At 41.0% G+C, this 17,435-nt stretch overlaps 1 protein-coding gene across 1 annotated transcript in view; it reads right to left on the minus strand.

Moving 5' to 3' along the window:
* Positions 1-411: 411 nt before the first annotated feature.
* Positions 412-17,435, minus strand: part of me1 (malic enzyme 1, NADP(+)-dependent, cytosolic) — an 83,706-nt gene continuing 66,682 nt past the window's right edge. Inside the window, exons 6-14 of the mRNA XM_085366188.1 lie at positions 14,220-14,323; positions 4,137-4,246; positions 2,355-2,452; positions 1,937-2,050; positions 1,712-1,817; positions 1,427-1,569; positions 1,152-1,325; positions 957-1,055; positions 412-866 (exon numbers count right to left, since the gene is read on the minus strand). Coding sequence (XP_085222314.1) covers positions 699-866; positions 957-1,055; positions 1,152-1,325; positions 1,427-1,569; positions 1,712-1,817; positions 1,937-2,050; positions 2,355-2,452; positions 4,137-4,246; positions 14,220-14,323 — 1,116 coding nt within the window. The 3' untranslated portion in view covers positions 412-698. The remainder of the gene's footprint in view (positions 867-956; positions 1,056-1,151; positions 1,326-1,426; positions 1,570-1,711; positions 1,818-1,936; positions 2,051-2,354; positions 2,453-4,136; positions 4,247-14,219; positions 14,324-17,435) is intronic.

Consider the following 17,435-nt stretch of genomic DNA (forward strand, 5'->3'; position numbering starts at 1 on the left):
ATTGAATTTGGCTCTCTTTGATACATGTGTGCCTCTTTTTTTCTGCGTGACACAGTTTGTGAATGCATTTCTTTGTTTGAATTTGCTATTAACAAATATGCGCCAAACGGGTTTTCAGCTCAAATTACATTACTAAAAACATACATAGAGAAAGGTGATTCAAAAGCCAAGATATGTTTAAGCTCCCTGTTCCACTGCAATGACATAAGGTGGCCCCTAGAGGGAGGCAGAGCACCATATCGTTCAGTGGCAGGACCTTTTACACAGCGATTCTCTACAAAACTCAGTGAAGGTTTTATTCAAAGTCTCTGTCCATCTTTGCCCTTTTGTCAGTACAAATGTGATCACTGAACATGGAAAATATTAATCAAACAATGTTTATTTGAGAAAGAATTTTTTGATTTCCACTGGTACAGTCATAATGCAACATCATGTTACAGACTTTCCTCAGATTATTGTGAAAAGATGCCTTTGGTACAACACTTCATGACTGCTTTGTCTTCCAGTACTTTTTTTAAAAATTCCAGCGCTTTTCAATATTTATGTGTTGTCGTCACTTATTTCACAGTAACGCATATCAATAAGAAAATTCTAAACAGAGCTTCTCTCATATCCCAACATCACATCTTGATGATGACAGTGCACATCAGTAGTCACCATGCCTTCCCAGGGTTTGCCTGGTCTCTATATCCAGTGCATTAAAGTTTGCATGACTGCACACTCATGCTGTCCTCAGGCCAGCGGTACGAGTCAACAACAAAGTCATCATAGTCACAGCTGTAGGACAGCGAGCGTATATAGGCTCCTTTGTCGGACGGTTCAGGGCGAAGTGTGGCCATGTTGTGCTTATAGGCAAACTCCATGATCTGTAACACATAGGTTTTCATTGTTTCATATAACTGCACCCAGATATGACAAGATGTATCTCCTGCACTGTGTGCATCTGCTGAGCTCACCTTGACTGCCAGTTTGAAAGAGACATCCCTGATGGTGCTGAGAGGAGGATACAGTCTTCCCTCTGCTAGGTGCTCCTCAGTCACCAGCTGAGCAAGAGCCTGTTTCAAAGCAAAGAAAGAGCAGGTACTAACAGAGAGCACAACAAATTGAAAAGGATGCATATAGACTATAGACTGTGTGAGTGAATGTTTCACCTCTGCTGCAATGAGGAATATTTCCTCAGTAATGTGCGGCAATGAGCAGGCAGTGACGCCCAAGCCCACACCAGGGAAGATGTAGGCATTGTTTCCCTGACCTGGGTAGAAGGTCCTCCCATCAGGCAGTGTCACAGGATCAAATGGACTACCACTGGCAAAAATGCCACGCCCCTGCATCACAGAAAAGTATTTATAAAGTATTTACAATGCCTGTTTTCATTAGGGATGATCCTTCAAATTGGACACGCATTGGGATGCACAGTCTTCAGCACCTCTGTGAATGTATAGCACTGTTCAGCAGTACATTCAGCTTTGCTGGTCGGGTTGCTGAGGGCAAAGATGATGGGGCGTTCATTGAACGAGGCCATGTCCCTGATGATCTGCTCAGAGAAGGCTCCAGCAACAGCTGCCACACCTGGGACAGTAATGTGCTGTTTATTCCATTTGGCAACTTTTAGTTGTTTTAGTCTTCATTTTCAGCATATTCAAAATGACCTCACATTCTCACTGTAGTCTACAAATGCATTGGTGACAGATAACATCATACAATGTTTTACCTATGATAGCTGTAGGTTTCAGTTCCCGCACCACATCCTCCAGTTTCTTCATCTGTGGGTGCTCATGTGCGAAACTCTCTTTCTCATGAGTCAGGTGGTCCCGACCCTAAGAATGAAAATTAAAGGTATTCAGTTATTAGTAGAAACGTCAGAGAACAGAAAAAAGAATGGGTCTGAGTTAAATATGCATGTTTATAACAGATGTTTGCAGGTTAAGTAAGGTACCTTGACAATGAGACCTTTAGAATCAACCATCCAGATCTTTCTCATGCACTCCTCTTTGGAGAGCCCCTCCTTCACCATGGCCATGGTGATCAGTTCAGCAATCCCCATCGCTGCCTGTGAGCAGACAGAAAGGATAACAGTAGGATGGTGGGAGCTGATTGGCAGATTTAGTTTCACATGACTAATCCTGCCATAAAATCGCATCAACCTCACAAAAGAATATTAAACCGTAATGTCTTCTTTGTGTTAGAAAGTGCTGCTAACTGTGGTGAAGAGGATTGAGAACAGTTTGATTAATGGTAATGAAATCACTGTACTGTTCACTAGTCAGAGTGCTGGTGCTCTCTTTTTACAGCAGAATTAGGTATGTTCTGTCAGCATTAACAAGTCTCTTCTTCAGAATGAATTTTGCACTCACCTCTCCTGCTCCTTGGAACACGACGGTATGGTCACTCATTTTGCTTTTGGTGATGCGAAGGGCGGCCAGTAGTCCTGCTACTGCTACTGCAGCAGTACCTGCAGATTAAGACAGAGGAACTTTAGTGCTTGGAGATAATGCAGCTTCACAGGATTTTTTTTTTTTACCAGTTTTACATTCTGTGTGATAGAAACATGATTCCATAACCAAGCGGGACACATGGGATAAGAGACTTTGTATGCGAGCCTGTCACATGATCACGTCATGTGTCATCCAATCTTAGCTGAATGATAACTAAAGTATGAGCTATTGCAGGACACCAAAGTGGTATAGAGCCCAGATATTGAGAGGTGAGGTGTGCATTTAACTTTCTGGGGACACTGCATCATTTTGACTGCAAAGCCAAGCAAGTGACAAGACTCTCAACATAAGTCAGCAGAGGCATGTATGAGGGTAGACTGCTAACCTGAGTCTGCTGCTCAGAGGCCAGGAGAACTCTGCTTTGAGAGACATTTTTAAATAGAATCTAATAACTATTTTTGAGATTTTCTGACTCATTCTTATCAGGACTCAGCTTATCTTAAAGACCTCATAGTAACATATCACCCCATAAAGCACTCCTCTCCCAGACTGCGGGCTTACTTGTGGTTCTTGGGTATTTGAAAGTAGAATGGGAGGCAGAGGCTTCAGCTTTCAGGCCCCTCTTCTGTGGAACCAGATCCCAGTTTGGATTTGAGACACAGACACCCTCTCTACTTTTCAGCTTAGGCTTAAAACTTTGCTTTTAAGCCTAAGCTTCTAGTTAGCGCTGGATCAGGCGACCCTGAACCAAAGCGTAGTCACATTTCTATAGGCCTAGGCTGACGCTTAGTTCTACTTTACTAACCTCTTTTCACTCTATTGTATTTATACATCACTCTGCATTTAATTATTAGTTATTATTAATCTCTGGGTCGGTTTGACAGCGTGTCTTTTGTTATGTCCCTCTCTCCTCATCCCCAACTGGTAGCAGCAGATGGCAGCCCCTCCTTGAGCCTGGTTCTGCTGGTGGTTTCTTCATGTTAAAAAGGAGTTTTTCCTTCCCACTGTCACAAGTGCTTGCTCATAAAGGGCCATCTGATTGTTGGGGTTCTCTGTATTATTGTGTATTGTATTGTATACTGGGTTTCTACACCTTGAGGCAACTGCTGTTGTGATTCTGCACTATAGAAAAAAGATACAATTGAATTGAAATGTAACTGAATTTTTTTAACAACACCTTACAGAATCCAAAGAGGCTGTAAGTAGAGCAGAATGTGAGCAGATATTCCAGGAGCAAACTTCAGTGCTGACTGATTATTGTTACTGCTTGTTTTTATTCCTATTGACTTAATTTTTTTTTTTTACTGTATTCAGTATAAAACCTGAAGTTAAAGTAGGAGTTTACTATCCTTATAAAGTCTGACTGTTTTTCATGTGCAATTAGCTGCCCTCAGTGATGTAAAAGTAGAGACTGTGACTCTGCAGTAACATTCCCTTCAGCAGTAGAAATGTACCTACAGCTAAAAAAAAAAGCTGCCCACTTTTTACATAGCAGGAAAGCTGTCATTAACTTAAGTGTTTTTTAGTCTTCTTAGGGCTGGTTATTAAGGATGCTAATGAAAAAGTCACAGGGAAAACTTTTGGAAAGTTAAAAAATACAAGAGCTGAAGGGCAGTTTGGTTTTGACATCTGGTGTTTTTCCTCAGCTTTTTATCAGCTGTACTGACAACTGGTTTATCCATCCTTGTGTGCGTGTGTTACCTTGGATGTCATCGTTGAATGTGCAGTACTTGTTGCGGTACTTGCTCAATAGGCGGAAAGCGTTCACATTGGCAAAATCTTCAAACTGAATCAGGCAGTCCATTCCATACCTGTGAACACAAGAGCCGCATTACATCAGGCTGAGCCAAAACGGAGGATGAAAAGGAGCAGGGGAAGGAGAGTCGCTATCTTAACATCTCAAATTCAGCCCACACGTGTACAAAGAGCATTTTTTTCACTCCAGAGGGAGGTGCTCGGCAACAGCACTGCTGGCTTTTTGGTGCAAAAAGTTAACAACTGATTGAAGGTCTCAGCTTACAGAAGAGCACTGCTTTGTAAAATGTACAACAGCTGGTCACAATGAGCTTCAGTGAGAGAGGTCAAACATCCAATAAAAGTCACAAAAAAGGTGAGATCGGAGCAAAAGAACACCGAGCAGTGTTGGGCTCGGACCGCCTATCACATGCAATCAACACAGGAGCCGGAGCTTATGAGCTCCTACAAAAAACTTTAAACAACCAACCAAACATCAGCCCAGCATTTCACATCTGTAAACAAGATAAAGCAGCCAAATGAAAGTTTCCATGTCTTTCAGGGATTTCCTGATTTTTGGAGAGCAGAAAAAGGTTTGCAGATGTAGGAGAAGGAAAGCTTGGCCTGGTGTTTGTTATCAGCATACTCGAGCTTGTTTTCTTTTTTTAAAGTGTTACCCGTCTTTGACACTTTGGATTATTTTTATGTTAATTTTTTATTTCTGCTTATATTTCATTATTGCTATGTTATTTGAGTTCTGATCCTCTTTAGTTTTCTAGGGTTTTTGTACCAGTTTAATTAGTATTTAAATTCTTGGTTTCCATTAAGCATCAGTTCCTAACCCAACCATGAGGGGCTACAAGCCAGTGTACTCCTACAGCAGTATTGAGCCCAGGCCTGTAACAATGTGGAGGTTTGCATCAGGATGGGCATCTACTAGAGCTGGGCGATATGAGATTTTTTCATATCACGATATGTTTTTTTCATTTCAGGCGATAACGATATCTATCACGATATGAGCCAAATAACTATTTGTAAGATTTAAATGTGCCGTTGCTCACAAGTAAAATGTGAAATAATCAGCAGCTTGTTTTTATTTAAATATTTATTTCCCATAATAAGTTCAACAGGGTAGATGTACTTAAGGAACATGAGACTTTTTCAGATAAATAAAGGCAAATATTGCAAACTACACACAAGGCAGCCGCTAAAGCGTTTAAGTTTCAAAATAGAACAAACGAAACAGACTAAATTGTCAATTCCACTTAGAAACAAAATATTAATTCTAAAAATAAATCTTAGTTTGTTTTACAGAAGAACAGACAAAACTGACTAACTTTTGTCAATATCAAATAAACTGAGAACTAAAAGGAAAATCTCAATCTCTCCTTGTTGTATAGCTGAGCTTTTCAAACAGTTTTAACAGTTACTTTAGTCTGACAAAAGCCGAATGACGAATTAGCGCTTCCAGTCAGAGACTGAGGCTACGTCCACACGTACACGGGTATTTTTGAAAACGGAGATTTTCTGTTTTCGTTTTAAAAAATAATCCCGTTCACACGTAAAGGCAGAAATGAAGGAAAACGCTGCTATGAACATGCCAAAGCAGCAGGTGGCGCTAGATTCCTAACCGTGCCGAAATGTTGGCCAATCAGAAGTCTAGAAGCCTCGGTGGGAAAAAGTAAACAAAGCTGGGGCATAGAAGCAGAACCGAGTCGTATGTGTGGAGGGACAGTAACTGTGTGTGTGTGTAAGCATTTAAACACTGCAGAGAGTAGAATTAACAGTATTGTAGAAATTCATTTCACCGAAACAATAACGTGGCGCACAGTGTGACGCATGCACCAGTTTATTGTATTTCCAGACTTGTTTTCGGCACAATTTACAGTGCACGCTACTCTATTTTTTGTCAGACTTGAAATAGCCGAAATACCTTCACACTACGGAACTTCTATGGCTCTTCCGTTTGACAATCTCTCCGGCACTGGAACCATCATCTGTTTTCTCTTCGGTCATGCTCGGTTGATTTTTCTAGTCGGCACACTCATTTCCTCCATTACCTGCTGGCTGCTTCCCAAACAAACACACGTGCGGCTTGGCACTTGTGCTACGTGACGCTGCGGCTGTGATTGGTTCGGCTCTGCGCTACTTAATTTGGATTGGCTGACCTTTTTTTTTTTTTTTTTTTTTTGAGGACAAGAGCGGCGAGGTCTATCGCGATAGCGTAATTTCTCTATCGAGTAAAAGTTATATCGCGATACATATCGTTATCGTTCTATCGCCCAGCTCTAGCATCTACCCTAAAATCTTTACTAAAGCAGACATACAGATCATGAAGAATAAGATTTCCATACACTGGTTAACAATGAACACCACCGGTTCTGTTGACTAGCGGACAAGCCGCTTTGGTGACCCCTAAAGGGAGCAGCCAAAAGAAGAAGAAGTATTACGTTCAATTTCTTATTCTGAGTTTCCTCTGTGTTTATCACTTAGTAAACTGGGTGAATGATGCTGCATTAAAAGCTGAACTTTATTGACAGCTCTAGATGGTCCAGCTAGTGCTAAAAAGTCCATCTATGCTGAAATTTCAAGGATATAGCTCTGTAGTCAAGAATCACGAACTTCTCTAATTTTGTAAGAAACAGCTGTCACAATGGCTCTTAATCCTTTCTTTTTTAAGCATTTTATGTAAAATACAGTCTTTAAATAATTTACACCAAATTATACTCTCTTAAAAAAGCAAAAAAAAAGCACATCTCTCATCCAAAAAACTTCAGACTCCTTGGGCTCAAATGCAACAAGCCCACCAACTTTGAGTTACATCGCATGAATCGATGTCATAAAAGTGAAAAAACAAGAAACCACACACCTGCCTAAACACAGATTCCTGAATTTTTAAATGAGATGGCACTCTTACCTAAGCACACACTGTAAATAGCTGTGTTTTTATTTGCTCCCAGACATTCGCTTTGCCCCGTTCTTCTGTGAGGAAGAAGACTAAAACAGATACAGATGTATACAGTCGCAGGTAGAGAGCTGAGAGCTTTGCCATTCTATTTTATTTTGTAATGGTGTTTTAATGAAGACAGCTGGAATCTATAGTAATGATTGTGAAGCAGTAGCACATGAAGCTAGTAGCTGCTATCCATGAATGTCCACTAGCTCCAAACATGCAGCTTTTTCTCTTTGAAGAAAAGCCTTGCACTAAGTAACGTTACAAGTAAGACCCTGCAGCAGACTTTGAAACTCTCACATTAACAAAAGATGTGTGAGATTACTGCATCAAAGTGCTTTAAGTTATGCGACTCTCTAAGAGTATTCAAGAACAGCAGAGAATTGCTTGTGCTCTAAGTCAGTTTCAAGACCATAGGAACATTAGGAAAGGGTGAGCTTGTCCGAAACCCGTATGAAAAGCAGAGCTCATGTTTCAGCAACTGAGTGATGGAGGAAATTGGGGACAGGCCAAGCAAACAGAGCGAGTCTCTTCTAACACCTGCAGCCCTGTCAGTGAACTGAGCAGAGAGAGAGGCCAGACATTTTAAAATCCAAGTTCCTCACTTTCTTTTTTCTCTCCCTTTTCAGTCATTTCATAAAACTCCCATCTCGGACCACAAAGGTGTGAGATTGTCTGCGCTGTTACGCAGACGTCTCACTAAAGCTGTTTCCCACTTGTTCCAGTGGCTGCTAAACTGCTTAGATTTGGAGGACGGCGGAGGATGGAGCTGAGCGGAGGCGAGGCTGTAAAAGAACGCATGAGAAGCAACCTGAGTTCAGCTGTAATAAAACCTGATGTCCTTGTGAGAGAGTGCCATTCCTTGGTCAGTGTTAATCCTCGCTGCAGCCACCAATGTCTTGTGTAGAGACTGACAGTGTAGCTGACTTACTGCCAAGACTACAGCAGTGCTGAAGAGAGAAATGTGTTTTCTATAAAGCAGTGAGCAGCATTAAAGCACTGAGAGCCTGTGCAAAGAGGAGGGATAATGAGGCCAAGAAGGCAGCTATAAACTTTTCATTGTGTTTGGGCTTCAGGAAAAAGGAGACAGGCGACGGGCGAGGATAGATGTGGCCTTGCCCAATCGCCAGCACAGCGCCCTCTGGTACGGTTTGGTGTAACTCTCTGCCGGAGAGGTCACACCAGTTCACGTAGAGCAGAGGGAGCGTAGTCCTCTGTGAGGGGATAATAGTGCTCACTCAATGCAACTATTCTCAGCAAAACCGTCAAAGCGCTGACAGATCTGGATTCAAGATCTGAATTCAAGACAGGTCTTTTGAGAGATATTTCAGAATGACTAAGCTGGAAACACACGCATATTTATGTGCATTCACTGACCATAAACTACAGACTGACTCTCTGTGGTTGTGGCAGAAAGAAACGAGCATCTTCCTGCTCCAATAAAGATAGGGGAAGTGTTTCTGACAGCATATATTTGTGTGCCTTGCTTAAAACACAGCTCACATTGGAGGCCGTTTGTGAAAATCTGTTTTTTTTTTCTTGATGACCTGCTGAAACCTGACAATGTACTGCTTTTCCAACTGAATTGAAAAAGTGAGGAAAAAAACTGGACAAAGAAGCAGGATTTGCTTTTATGTCTGCTTTAAAGTATCAAGGGCAGAAACCTAACCAAGCCCAGGCCCACCCAAAAGATGAAAAAACATTCGCCATACTCCTGACTGTGCTGTGAAAAATGCATTAATCTCTGAGCACAACTGGGGAGAGGTGCACAGGCTGTGCTAACGCAGAATGAGCCGTAATTGTACAAAAACAAAATGCAGACGTTTAAACAGAAGGTTCCACTGTGGATCCTGTGCCATCGGTTGTTACGGGTTGGCAGCAATTAAATTAATCAGTCATTCAAGTCCACTTTAAACTTAAGTAACACCATCAATGAAACAGTCAGTGGGCATCAGCACTGGAACAAAGAGCCGTAAAAAGAAACAGGAGAGTAGTAAATGCTGAGAACAAGGAGTGAAAAAGCTGGTATTTGAGGGCAACTCACATGTTGTTTTAATTAATGTGTACTTTTTTAAACACTTAAAGGGCTGTGCCTGGGTAACAACACAGAAAAAAGGGTCAATGTAACGTTGATAATATCTCAGTGTCATTTAGTTTTACAGTTATTTGTATGAAGTATAATTATGAATCCTACTAATATACTGTAAAATAATTTATATGTTTCTTGCATTTACTATTGCTTTAAAGTTCAGCTTTGAAATGCTGAAATGTAGTGCGTAAGAACCTTACAATTCAAAATGAAGAACAGGACTTGCTGGGAGGTTTTGCGACTTGATGCTCATCTACATTATATAAAACAGTGACTTTTTTTTTCTCTGGATAGGGGTGAAAGGTCACGTTTGGTCTTGGAGCCTTGCATTGTCAACAGCGGTGTCTGTTCACAGAGTTTCTGAGTACCAGAAAGGGCCTCGTGGGAAAGCCCTCAAAATGGGACAGAGGGTAGGAAAAATCAAACAGCTGTTTAAGAATGTAAAACAAGACAGTGAAAAGTGTCAATTCTCCTATGGCTGAAACCAAAGACTGTATACAAAAGATGGACTTTAACACCATGAACCAGAACAGTAGCTAACAGCAACTTGTGGCACATAGTCATTGTTTAGTCTGGTATAGAGTTTCATATGAAAGTTACTGTTTTATTTAAACCAATACATCATTTTCAACTGTAAGACTAAGCAAAGGACAGTCATCAGCCCTCAAATTTTATATACCATCCTTATCCTACACCACTGGTTGTCTCTTTTATTCCTTGATTATGCTCTTAGAGGTTTCTGATGCTGACTGAGAAAACTGGTTTTCAAAGCTTATTTGAAGATTCTGCTATATTAGTGCTAGCTTTTAGTGTAAGCCAATCATTCATCCTCCAATTCAACAATATAAATGATCATGTGAAAGCAGGTGTTTTAGTCAATTTAAATGTATAAAAACAGGAAACAACCACACAGGCAGTAAAGCCTACAGCCCAAGCTTTCCTTTCATGGGACAGGAATCTGAGCTAGTGGATTAGAAAAAAATAGGTCCTATTTTTACTTAAAACCTTCTTTTCCCTGTGATTTGTGACAAAATGTTGTCAGAAAAAGAAAAGGAAAGACTCTCAGGCTCATTGTTTTCAGATTTTATAGTCTCTTGGCACTTACTGCGAAAGCAGTCTAATATATTGAGAGTAAGTGCTTACGACAATAATATTAATGTTTGACAGTATATAAAAAAAGAGAGACAAGAGCCGACAGACGCATTCCCATGTGGCGAATCACTCAGACGTTTGGTGTTATGTCTGTATTTCTGAGGAGTTAACGAGTGACCCAGCTCCCACAGGAAATGTGATCTGGCTTCATCTGAGACTTAATGAAACTTGACTCTCCACTAAGAGGAAGTAGGTGGAAGTCATTTATGCTCGCACTGGTCGAGGAGGGGGAGACTGAAATCAGAGGAGAAGATTTGAACTTCTTTTGGTGCATTCATGATGGCTGCAAGAACCAAGGTGGACCTCAGCAAAGAAGGTCACGGACAACGGTGCTCTGTCCAAACACAGCTGTCGAACCAGTGTACATACATGTGTGTTTGTGTACACACACACGGCTGTCTGCTCCCTCCGTCCCTACAGGGGTTTGTGGCTGAGGCCTTAATAAATTCCCAGCCCCTTCTCACTCTCCAGAGAGCAAGCATCTCTCAGCACACATTATTTCCTCAAATCCCTGAGCCGTCATTAAAAAAAAGGCACATTCTGCATTCTTTCTCTTTTCCTCTGTTGGTCCTTTTATCCATATATACATCCATCAGTCTGTCTGGCTGTTCCTTAGTCTCTCATTTCAAAAATTTTAATACATTTGATTGCACTTCTATAGTTTTTGCATGCTAGTCAGAATTATCCATGAAATACCCTTAAGTCTATTTCTGTAAAATATAGCACAGCCCTTCCTATGAAATGAACAACACTATATAGTATGTCAGAGAGTACTTTGGCCTCCAAGGGTCTTTTAATGAAATTTATTCACCTAGGGTGTTTTTGATTTCTCCTCTTTCAGCTCTCTGCATGGTTTCTTCATACAGGAGTCTCCAGGTAGGGCCCTAAAACTTTTTTGGGCACACCTTGCAGGTCTCCAAATCGAGCTCAAATACTTTTGGCCTATCCATTGTCTTTCTCCCCCTCCTACGATCCATGCCTTCTGGTTATTAGTCTGTTTTTACTTTCCATAAACTGACTTTTATCTGATTATTGTCACCCTAACTGAAACAATCAAAGGAAAATTGTTTTCCCCATTTGCAATAATTTATGCTTGGCTGTATGGCTCTGTTCTGGGATCTCCTCTCACTCTAAGCATATGTGAAAAACATCAGGTAAGGACAGCGGCAGCAAGAACAGCGTCAGTGACAACACAAAGCAGATGTGGATGTGTGTGCATTGCATTGAATCATATCTGTTATTAACCTCTGTCTCTCTTCCACAGCATGTCTTTTATCCTGTCTTCCTTCTCTCACCCCAACCAATCACAGCAGATGGCCCCACCCCTCCCCGAGCCTGGTTCTGCCGGAGGTTTCTTCCTGTTAAAAGGGAGTTTTTCCTTCCCACTGTCGCCAAAGTGCTTGCTCATAGGGGGTCATATGATTGTTGGGTTTTTCTCTGTATCTATGAAGCACCTTGAGGCGACTTTTGTTGTGATTTGGCGCTATATAAATAAAATTGAATTGAATTGAGTATTTCAGTCGGCTATCTGTTATATTAATTATACATTATTTAATATAATTCATTATCATCTCAGTGTGTTGGTCCAGTACAGGACTGAATTCTTGAATACAGCTTACTTTAGGCCTTTCCTTTTTGAATTCCTGTGTCTAATACTAAAATGGCACAGATGGCATCTAAATCAAACAATTTCCATTTACTTGTTTATCTCACTGGCTTCATCTGATTTTTATTTATTTATTATTTTTTTTGCCCAAATCTATCTTTTAAAGTAATGAACACTTTATTGTGACCTCTCTGGGTTTGGATAACTTTCTCATTCAGACCACTGTGGACAACTGTGATTTCACAATAGACCACAAACTTGCACAAAGGGCAAAGATACTCTTTTGTGTCAACCCCACGTGGCCTTGTGCTGGTGGTCACCACTGGTGATGGGACGCGGCTATGACCCACAGACAGAACAACCTAAAAAGTTGAGATAATTCTTAACAAATCCAACAGAAAAGATGTCTGCCCCAAACTTGGCTCTGTGGGACTAATATTTAAATTGAGATGCACTGTTTTGACACAGTGGAAGAAATCCAGGGTACACCAGAGTATGCAGGTAGCCATCTAAAAGTAACAGCAGTACCTGAATAATCACAGTAGTTCAAAAGGAGCTGACCTTTAAGTAGAAAGCAGAGAAATTTAAATCTGGTAGCCTATGTTTTGGTCTTTTTATGGCCATTTTTAAAATGGTATTCTTTTTTTACTTGAGTCTAAAAAAGTTTAAATCATTTTCCAGCTTTTTAAGGAAAAAACCTGTAGCGCTGCAATGACGGTTGCAATGAAATGAAAGTGGATTTCTAAGTTTGAAGTAAATTATCAAAATGCTGCGCAGAAATGTGAAGTTCAAAGTTTCCGAACCTCGGCAGAGCTGTGGCTTACCCTGTGCTGTGGGTGTGTGCAGCAGCAATGAGATTATGAGATAATTACTTTCATTTCTGCTAGCAGACAAAAGCACCACTGAACCTGATTCTTTTGTGGAGTTGGGAGTCTGGCCTGAAATCAAACAGCGGGTTGCATCACCAACCATTTGCCTTCGAACTAAGAAGTATTTCTGAAACAGCGGATTAAAAAGACTTCTTCTTATTGATGATGAGTCAATCTGGAGTATTTTAGTTCACGTTTAGTTTCTTAGAAAACTAAACATGAATATTACTTAAAAGACTGCAGAGCTGTAATCATTCATTGAATCTCTGAGCCCATAATTATTCATTTTCCGCCAATCTGGCTCCTTTGGGGAAAAAGCATTGCTGTTCCCTGTAGTTGGGAAGCTACCCGGTTATTAGAGTCGTGGCTTGCTGTTGCCAGCTGGAGGAGGCCCAGACCCAGACTTCTCCCTCTGGACTCCAGCCTCCCTGGGTTAGGATGAGGCTCTACCAGCCGTGTGTGTGTGTGTGTGTGGTTGTAATGGCTCCATGGTACACAGACATGTCTGAGACTCCAGTAAACACAGGAGGTACCAGTCCCAACAAGAAGCAATAGCACGTCCACAATAATTTTAGGTCAGAAAAGCAATAAACTTTAGCTCTGATAATACAAATCAAGTAAGTGACCATATAAGACACTAAATAGTTCAGTGCCTTACTGTGGCTCCAAGTGAAAGAAGCCAAAGCTAACCACTAATAAGGTTTTGCATGTCAACATGACATCACAGATCTCAATTACAAATTCTCTTTGATTGGGAATAACACGACCAGATACTTTCCCTGCACTGGATTACTGGGGTAAACACACAGAAAAGGCACATTCCTCCACAAACCAGAGGTCTCCACCAGTTGTGTGAGCGTCTTTCACATTCTTTGTCACATTCTCCAACCATTTAGTATAAACCAGTTTATGACAAACAACAAAGCTTTCCCTTTATCCTTGAAAGAAAAGAGCTCGATCTTGATTTATTAATAAGAAACAAATGTTTGTGGACAGGTCCAGAATAGTTGCTGCCTACTCAATAGCTAGTCAGCTGGTTTCAGTCATCTGTCTGAAAGAAACATGCCAATAAAATAAAAAGCTTCACTGACTCTCTGATCACTTCTCAATAAGCCAATGCTACCACTCAGCCAGTAAGCAAGAGTTTTGATGAATATTTCTTAGCAACCTAAACTTCAGAAAAGTTCAAAGAAGGTGAATCAATGTGACTCAAATTCCAGACCCCTGAACCCCATGAAATTTGGCTGCATGGTAAAGCATGCACCGACCATGCTAAACTGCTTAACGTTTTCCCTTTAAGAGCGCAGCGCGCTGAAATGGCGATAGCAGGCCCCAAAGAGGAAGTGGGCAAATAATAAATTGAAGGTAAATATGACCATACCTGTCTGATACAGCCTTCATAAATTCATCCAGCAGGTCATCGTAGGCCTGGCCTCGCACTCTCTTATGTCTCAGTCCAATGTAGAGAGGGTCTTTCAGCAGAGCCTGTAAAATCACAGGAAGGAGAGGAAAGGGCAACACATGAGAGAGGAACGTAAAAATCCTAGGAAGACTGAAGCTATGCAAAATAGCACTCCTAAACTGATACTGCAGAAGCAGAGATATTGCCTATTTTTTTTACCCTATTCTTTGTCAAACTATGCAGTAGTTTTGGGGTTTTTTCTAACTAAAGATTGTAAAGTGAATCCAATTAAAAATTTCCACTTTTCCATCATTTACAATGAAAGATAACAACTGATGGTAGAGACAAATGAAACTAAGAATGTAAACGTGTGACTGCGTGAGCTATAAAAAAAAAACTGTTTTCTAAATGTACAGCAACTAAACAGTCAAAGGGACCCTTCAGGCTGAGGAAATGAAGGATTGACCTTTGACCTTTGAGTGAAGTGATAAAAGCAAGTGTGTGTTTAAGAGACGGGGAGCGAGGGGGACACTGTTGTTTGTTAGGTGAACCAAAATTCCTCACTAGAGTGACAGAGTGCCCACAAAGTCTGCTTTGATGCATCAGGGCATATTTCACCTGAAATCTGACATGGTCAGGGATGGAGGAAACAAATTACAATTGCTCTCATGTCCGTGACAAAGCTGATTTTCGTGTGTGCACACACAAAAATTAATTGGCAGGAAAACCTCTGTAAACACTCTTCAGGAGAATTCATGAGCTCAGTTGCAAGTTTTCAGGTCATGAAGTTCATTTTGTAAATGATCAAGTAAATGTGTAAAGTAGTACTTTTTAAGAACAAACATGACAAAATGTGTTTCGATACAAAATAAGATATAAAAAAAAATTGCTTATTGGGTAACGACTTTTCAGCTTGCAATGTCCTTGTTTTCATGGTCTTGTTTCCCCCATTTGTGAAGTCTATTTCAATACCAAGATGGCGACAGTGAGAAACCGTTTTATCATTAATGGTTTGTTTTTTGTATCTCGTCGTCCAGCAAACGATAGCTATCTAGTTTTGCTTACTTAAGCCTGAGTTACACCCACCACCATTCTGGCTTGATCTACAACCTGCTTCAGATGATAGATAATGATGGGTGAAGAGAACTAAAATTTAAGACATTTGTAATAATAATATCCTGTGATAACAAGTGTTTTCAGAACACAACCTGAAGCACAAATTCAGGTCTTTCATCCTCCAGCATGGTGCACCTGTCACATGCAGTGTCTAATAATACAAAAAACAATTTCTAGCTAAATCTACACGTGCTGCACTCTATAAACACTGACTTCATTTGTGATGTCCAAATTTGGGGGAACTGCTCCACAGTGCAGTCATGCCTCGCTGGGACAGACGACCTTTACTTATGGAAATGGATAATTAAAGGGTGGCACTACGATCAACGCGGCTTGGAGAAGGGAGAAGCCACCTTTCCATGGCAGGGTCAATAGTCACCATGTCCAAGAACAGCTCAAAAAGCTTATTTAAGACAATATTTATTTGAAGTTGACAAGTCATTTCCTGGCAGTAGTGGCCAAGTTCAACTGTAACCAAAACAAGCAAAACATTTTCATGTGGTCCCACAAGAGTTCTGATATCCCTGATATCCGAGGGAGCAGCAAAAGTTTTTTGTGTCACTCAGTTCATTTAGTAACTGCAAAAAAATCAAACCCCTGCTTTTTAAGGTGAAAGAGAAGAAGTCGTGAGTGATTTTCAAGTGTTCTGACCCCGTTGACACTGTGCTGAACTGTTGACATGAGTTGTCTTTCTGTCCCAGATTATCTGCTGCTGATTGGCTAAGCTGTCCTTTGTGCTGTGCAGGCCCTCTTCTCTCAGAGGGGATTAGTCCTCGTGTATGGCTTTACAGTCTGTGCTTGTGAGACACAGGAGCTCCTATTTCACTCGTTTCCACACTAAAGACTTCAACTTCAAGATAATAATATAGATCTATATTCAAATGACTTGTTGTGCCTAGTTGAGTTTATATACGTGTCACATACAACATTAAACTTTGAATAAGAGGTGAAACAAAACTGAACATTAACACTGCACATCTTCTACCTGTCTGAGCCAGAAGACACCCAAGCGCTGAAGTCTGATAGCCCACCCAGGACTCGCACAAACAGCATATTGTTCAGGATGACATCACACTCTCATTTCAGCATGAGTCAGACCCAGAAACAGACAGACAGACACAATCAGGGGAGATAACAGGGTGAAGCAGAGAAAAAAAAATGAGACTACTGGAGAAACTGTTTACTTTCCTTCATGCTGTGTATCTGTTTCTGAAACCCTCTCCCTGCAAGCTCAAGCTGCTTTGTTCGCATCTTCTCTGTGCGAGAAAGCAATAAGAACTGTCCAGATACAGATATTTTATTGCCGGGTCTCACTATAGTTTACACAGCTCACACATGTGCTGCTTAAAAAATAATAGCAAGATAGCTACAAAGCATGCTCATAAACTAGTCCAGTTCTAGTTATTAGGAGGAGCGGGCTCAACACTTCCTCGCAATCCATCCATTATCTTAAACACTTTTTAAGTTCAGGGTCACAGAGGGTGCTGGAGCCTATCCCATCTGTTCTAGGGTAAGGGCAGGGTACACACTCAACTGGTCGCCAAGCTATCATAACAGTCGCTCACACCTACAGCCATTTTAGAATCACCACTTAACTGGGGGAAGTCTTGGGACTGTGAGAAGAAGCTGGAGTACATAGACAAAATGCAAACCTCACACAGAAAGACTCCAGTTTTGATTACAACCAGCACTGCTGTGAGATGTCAGTGCTAACCAGCACACCACCAGGCCAACTAAATCTAACATATAAAGAATAAAAGTGCATTCTAATTCCTGCAGTGACTGCTGTCCTTCAGTCCAAAGAAAGCAACATACAGCTGCAACACATAAATAATGGAGCCATTGTGCTCGCCGTGTCGTGTGCCGAATTTGGCATCACATTCTGTGTTGCGCGCCACAATCTTTGTGCTTCGGCCAATCGTGCACCTCTCGATTTTTGTAAACTGGTACGCTGCGCCGTGGTGAAGACATGAGTTTACAATCGTGTTGCTTCAATGATTTTGCTGTACAGAAGCTCAGAGACATACAGATATACAGAGGGAGATGTTGGGACAGTTTGAAAACTTGAGAGTTTGTGGA

This window comes from Diplotaxodon limnothrissa, linkage group LG11, assembly GCF_057381915.1.
Source record: "Diplotaxodon limnothrissa isolate DT_005_m linkage group LG11, D_limnothrissa_male_GT1.1, whole genome shotgun sequence".
Lineage (NCBI taxonomy): Eukaryota > Metazoa > Chordata > Actinopteri > Cichliformes > Cichlidae > Diplotaxodon > Diplotaxodon limnothrissa.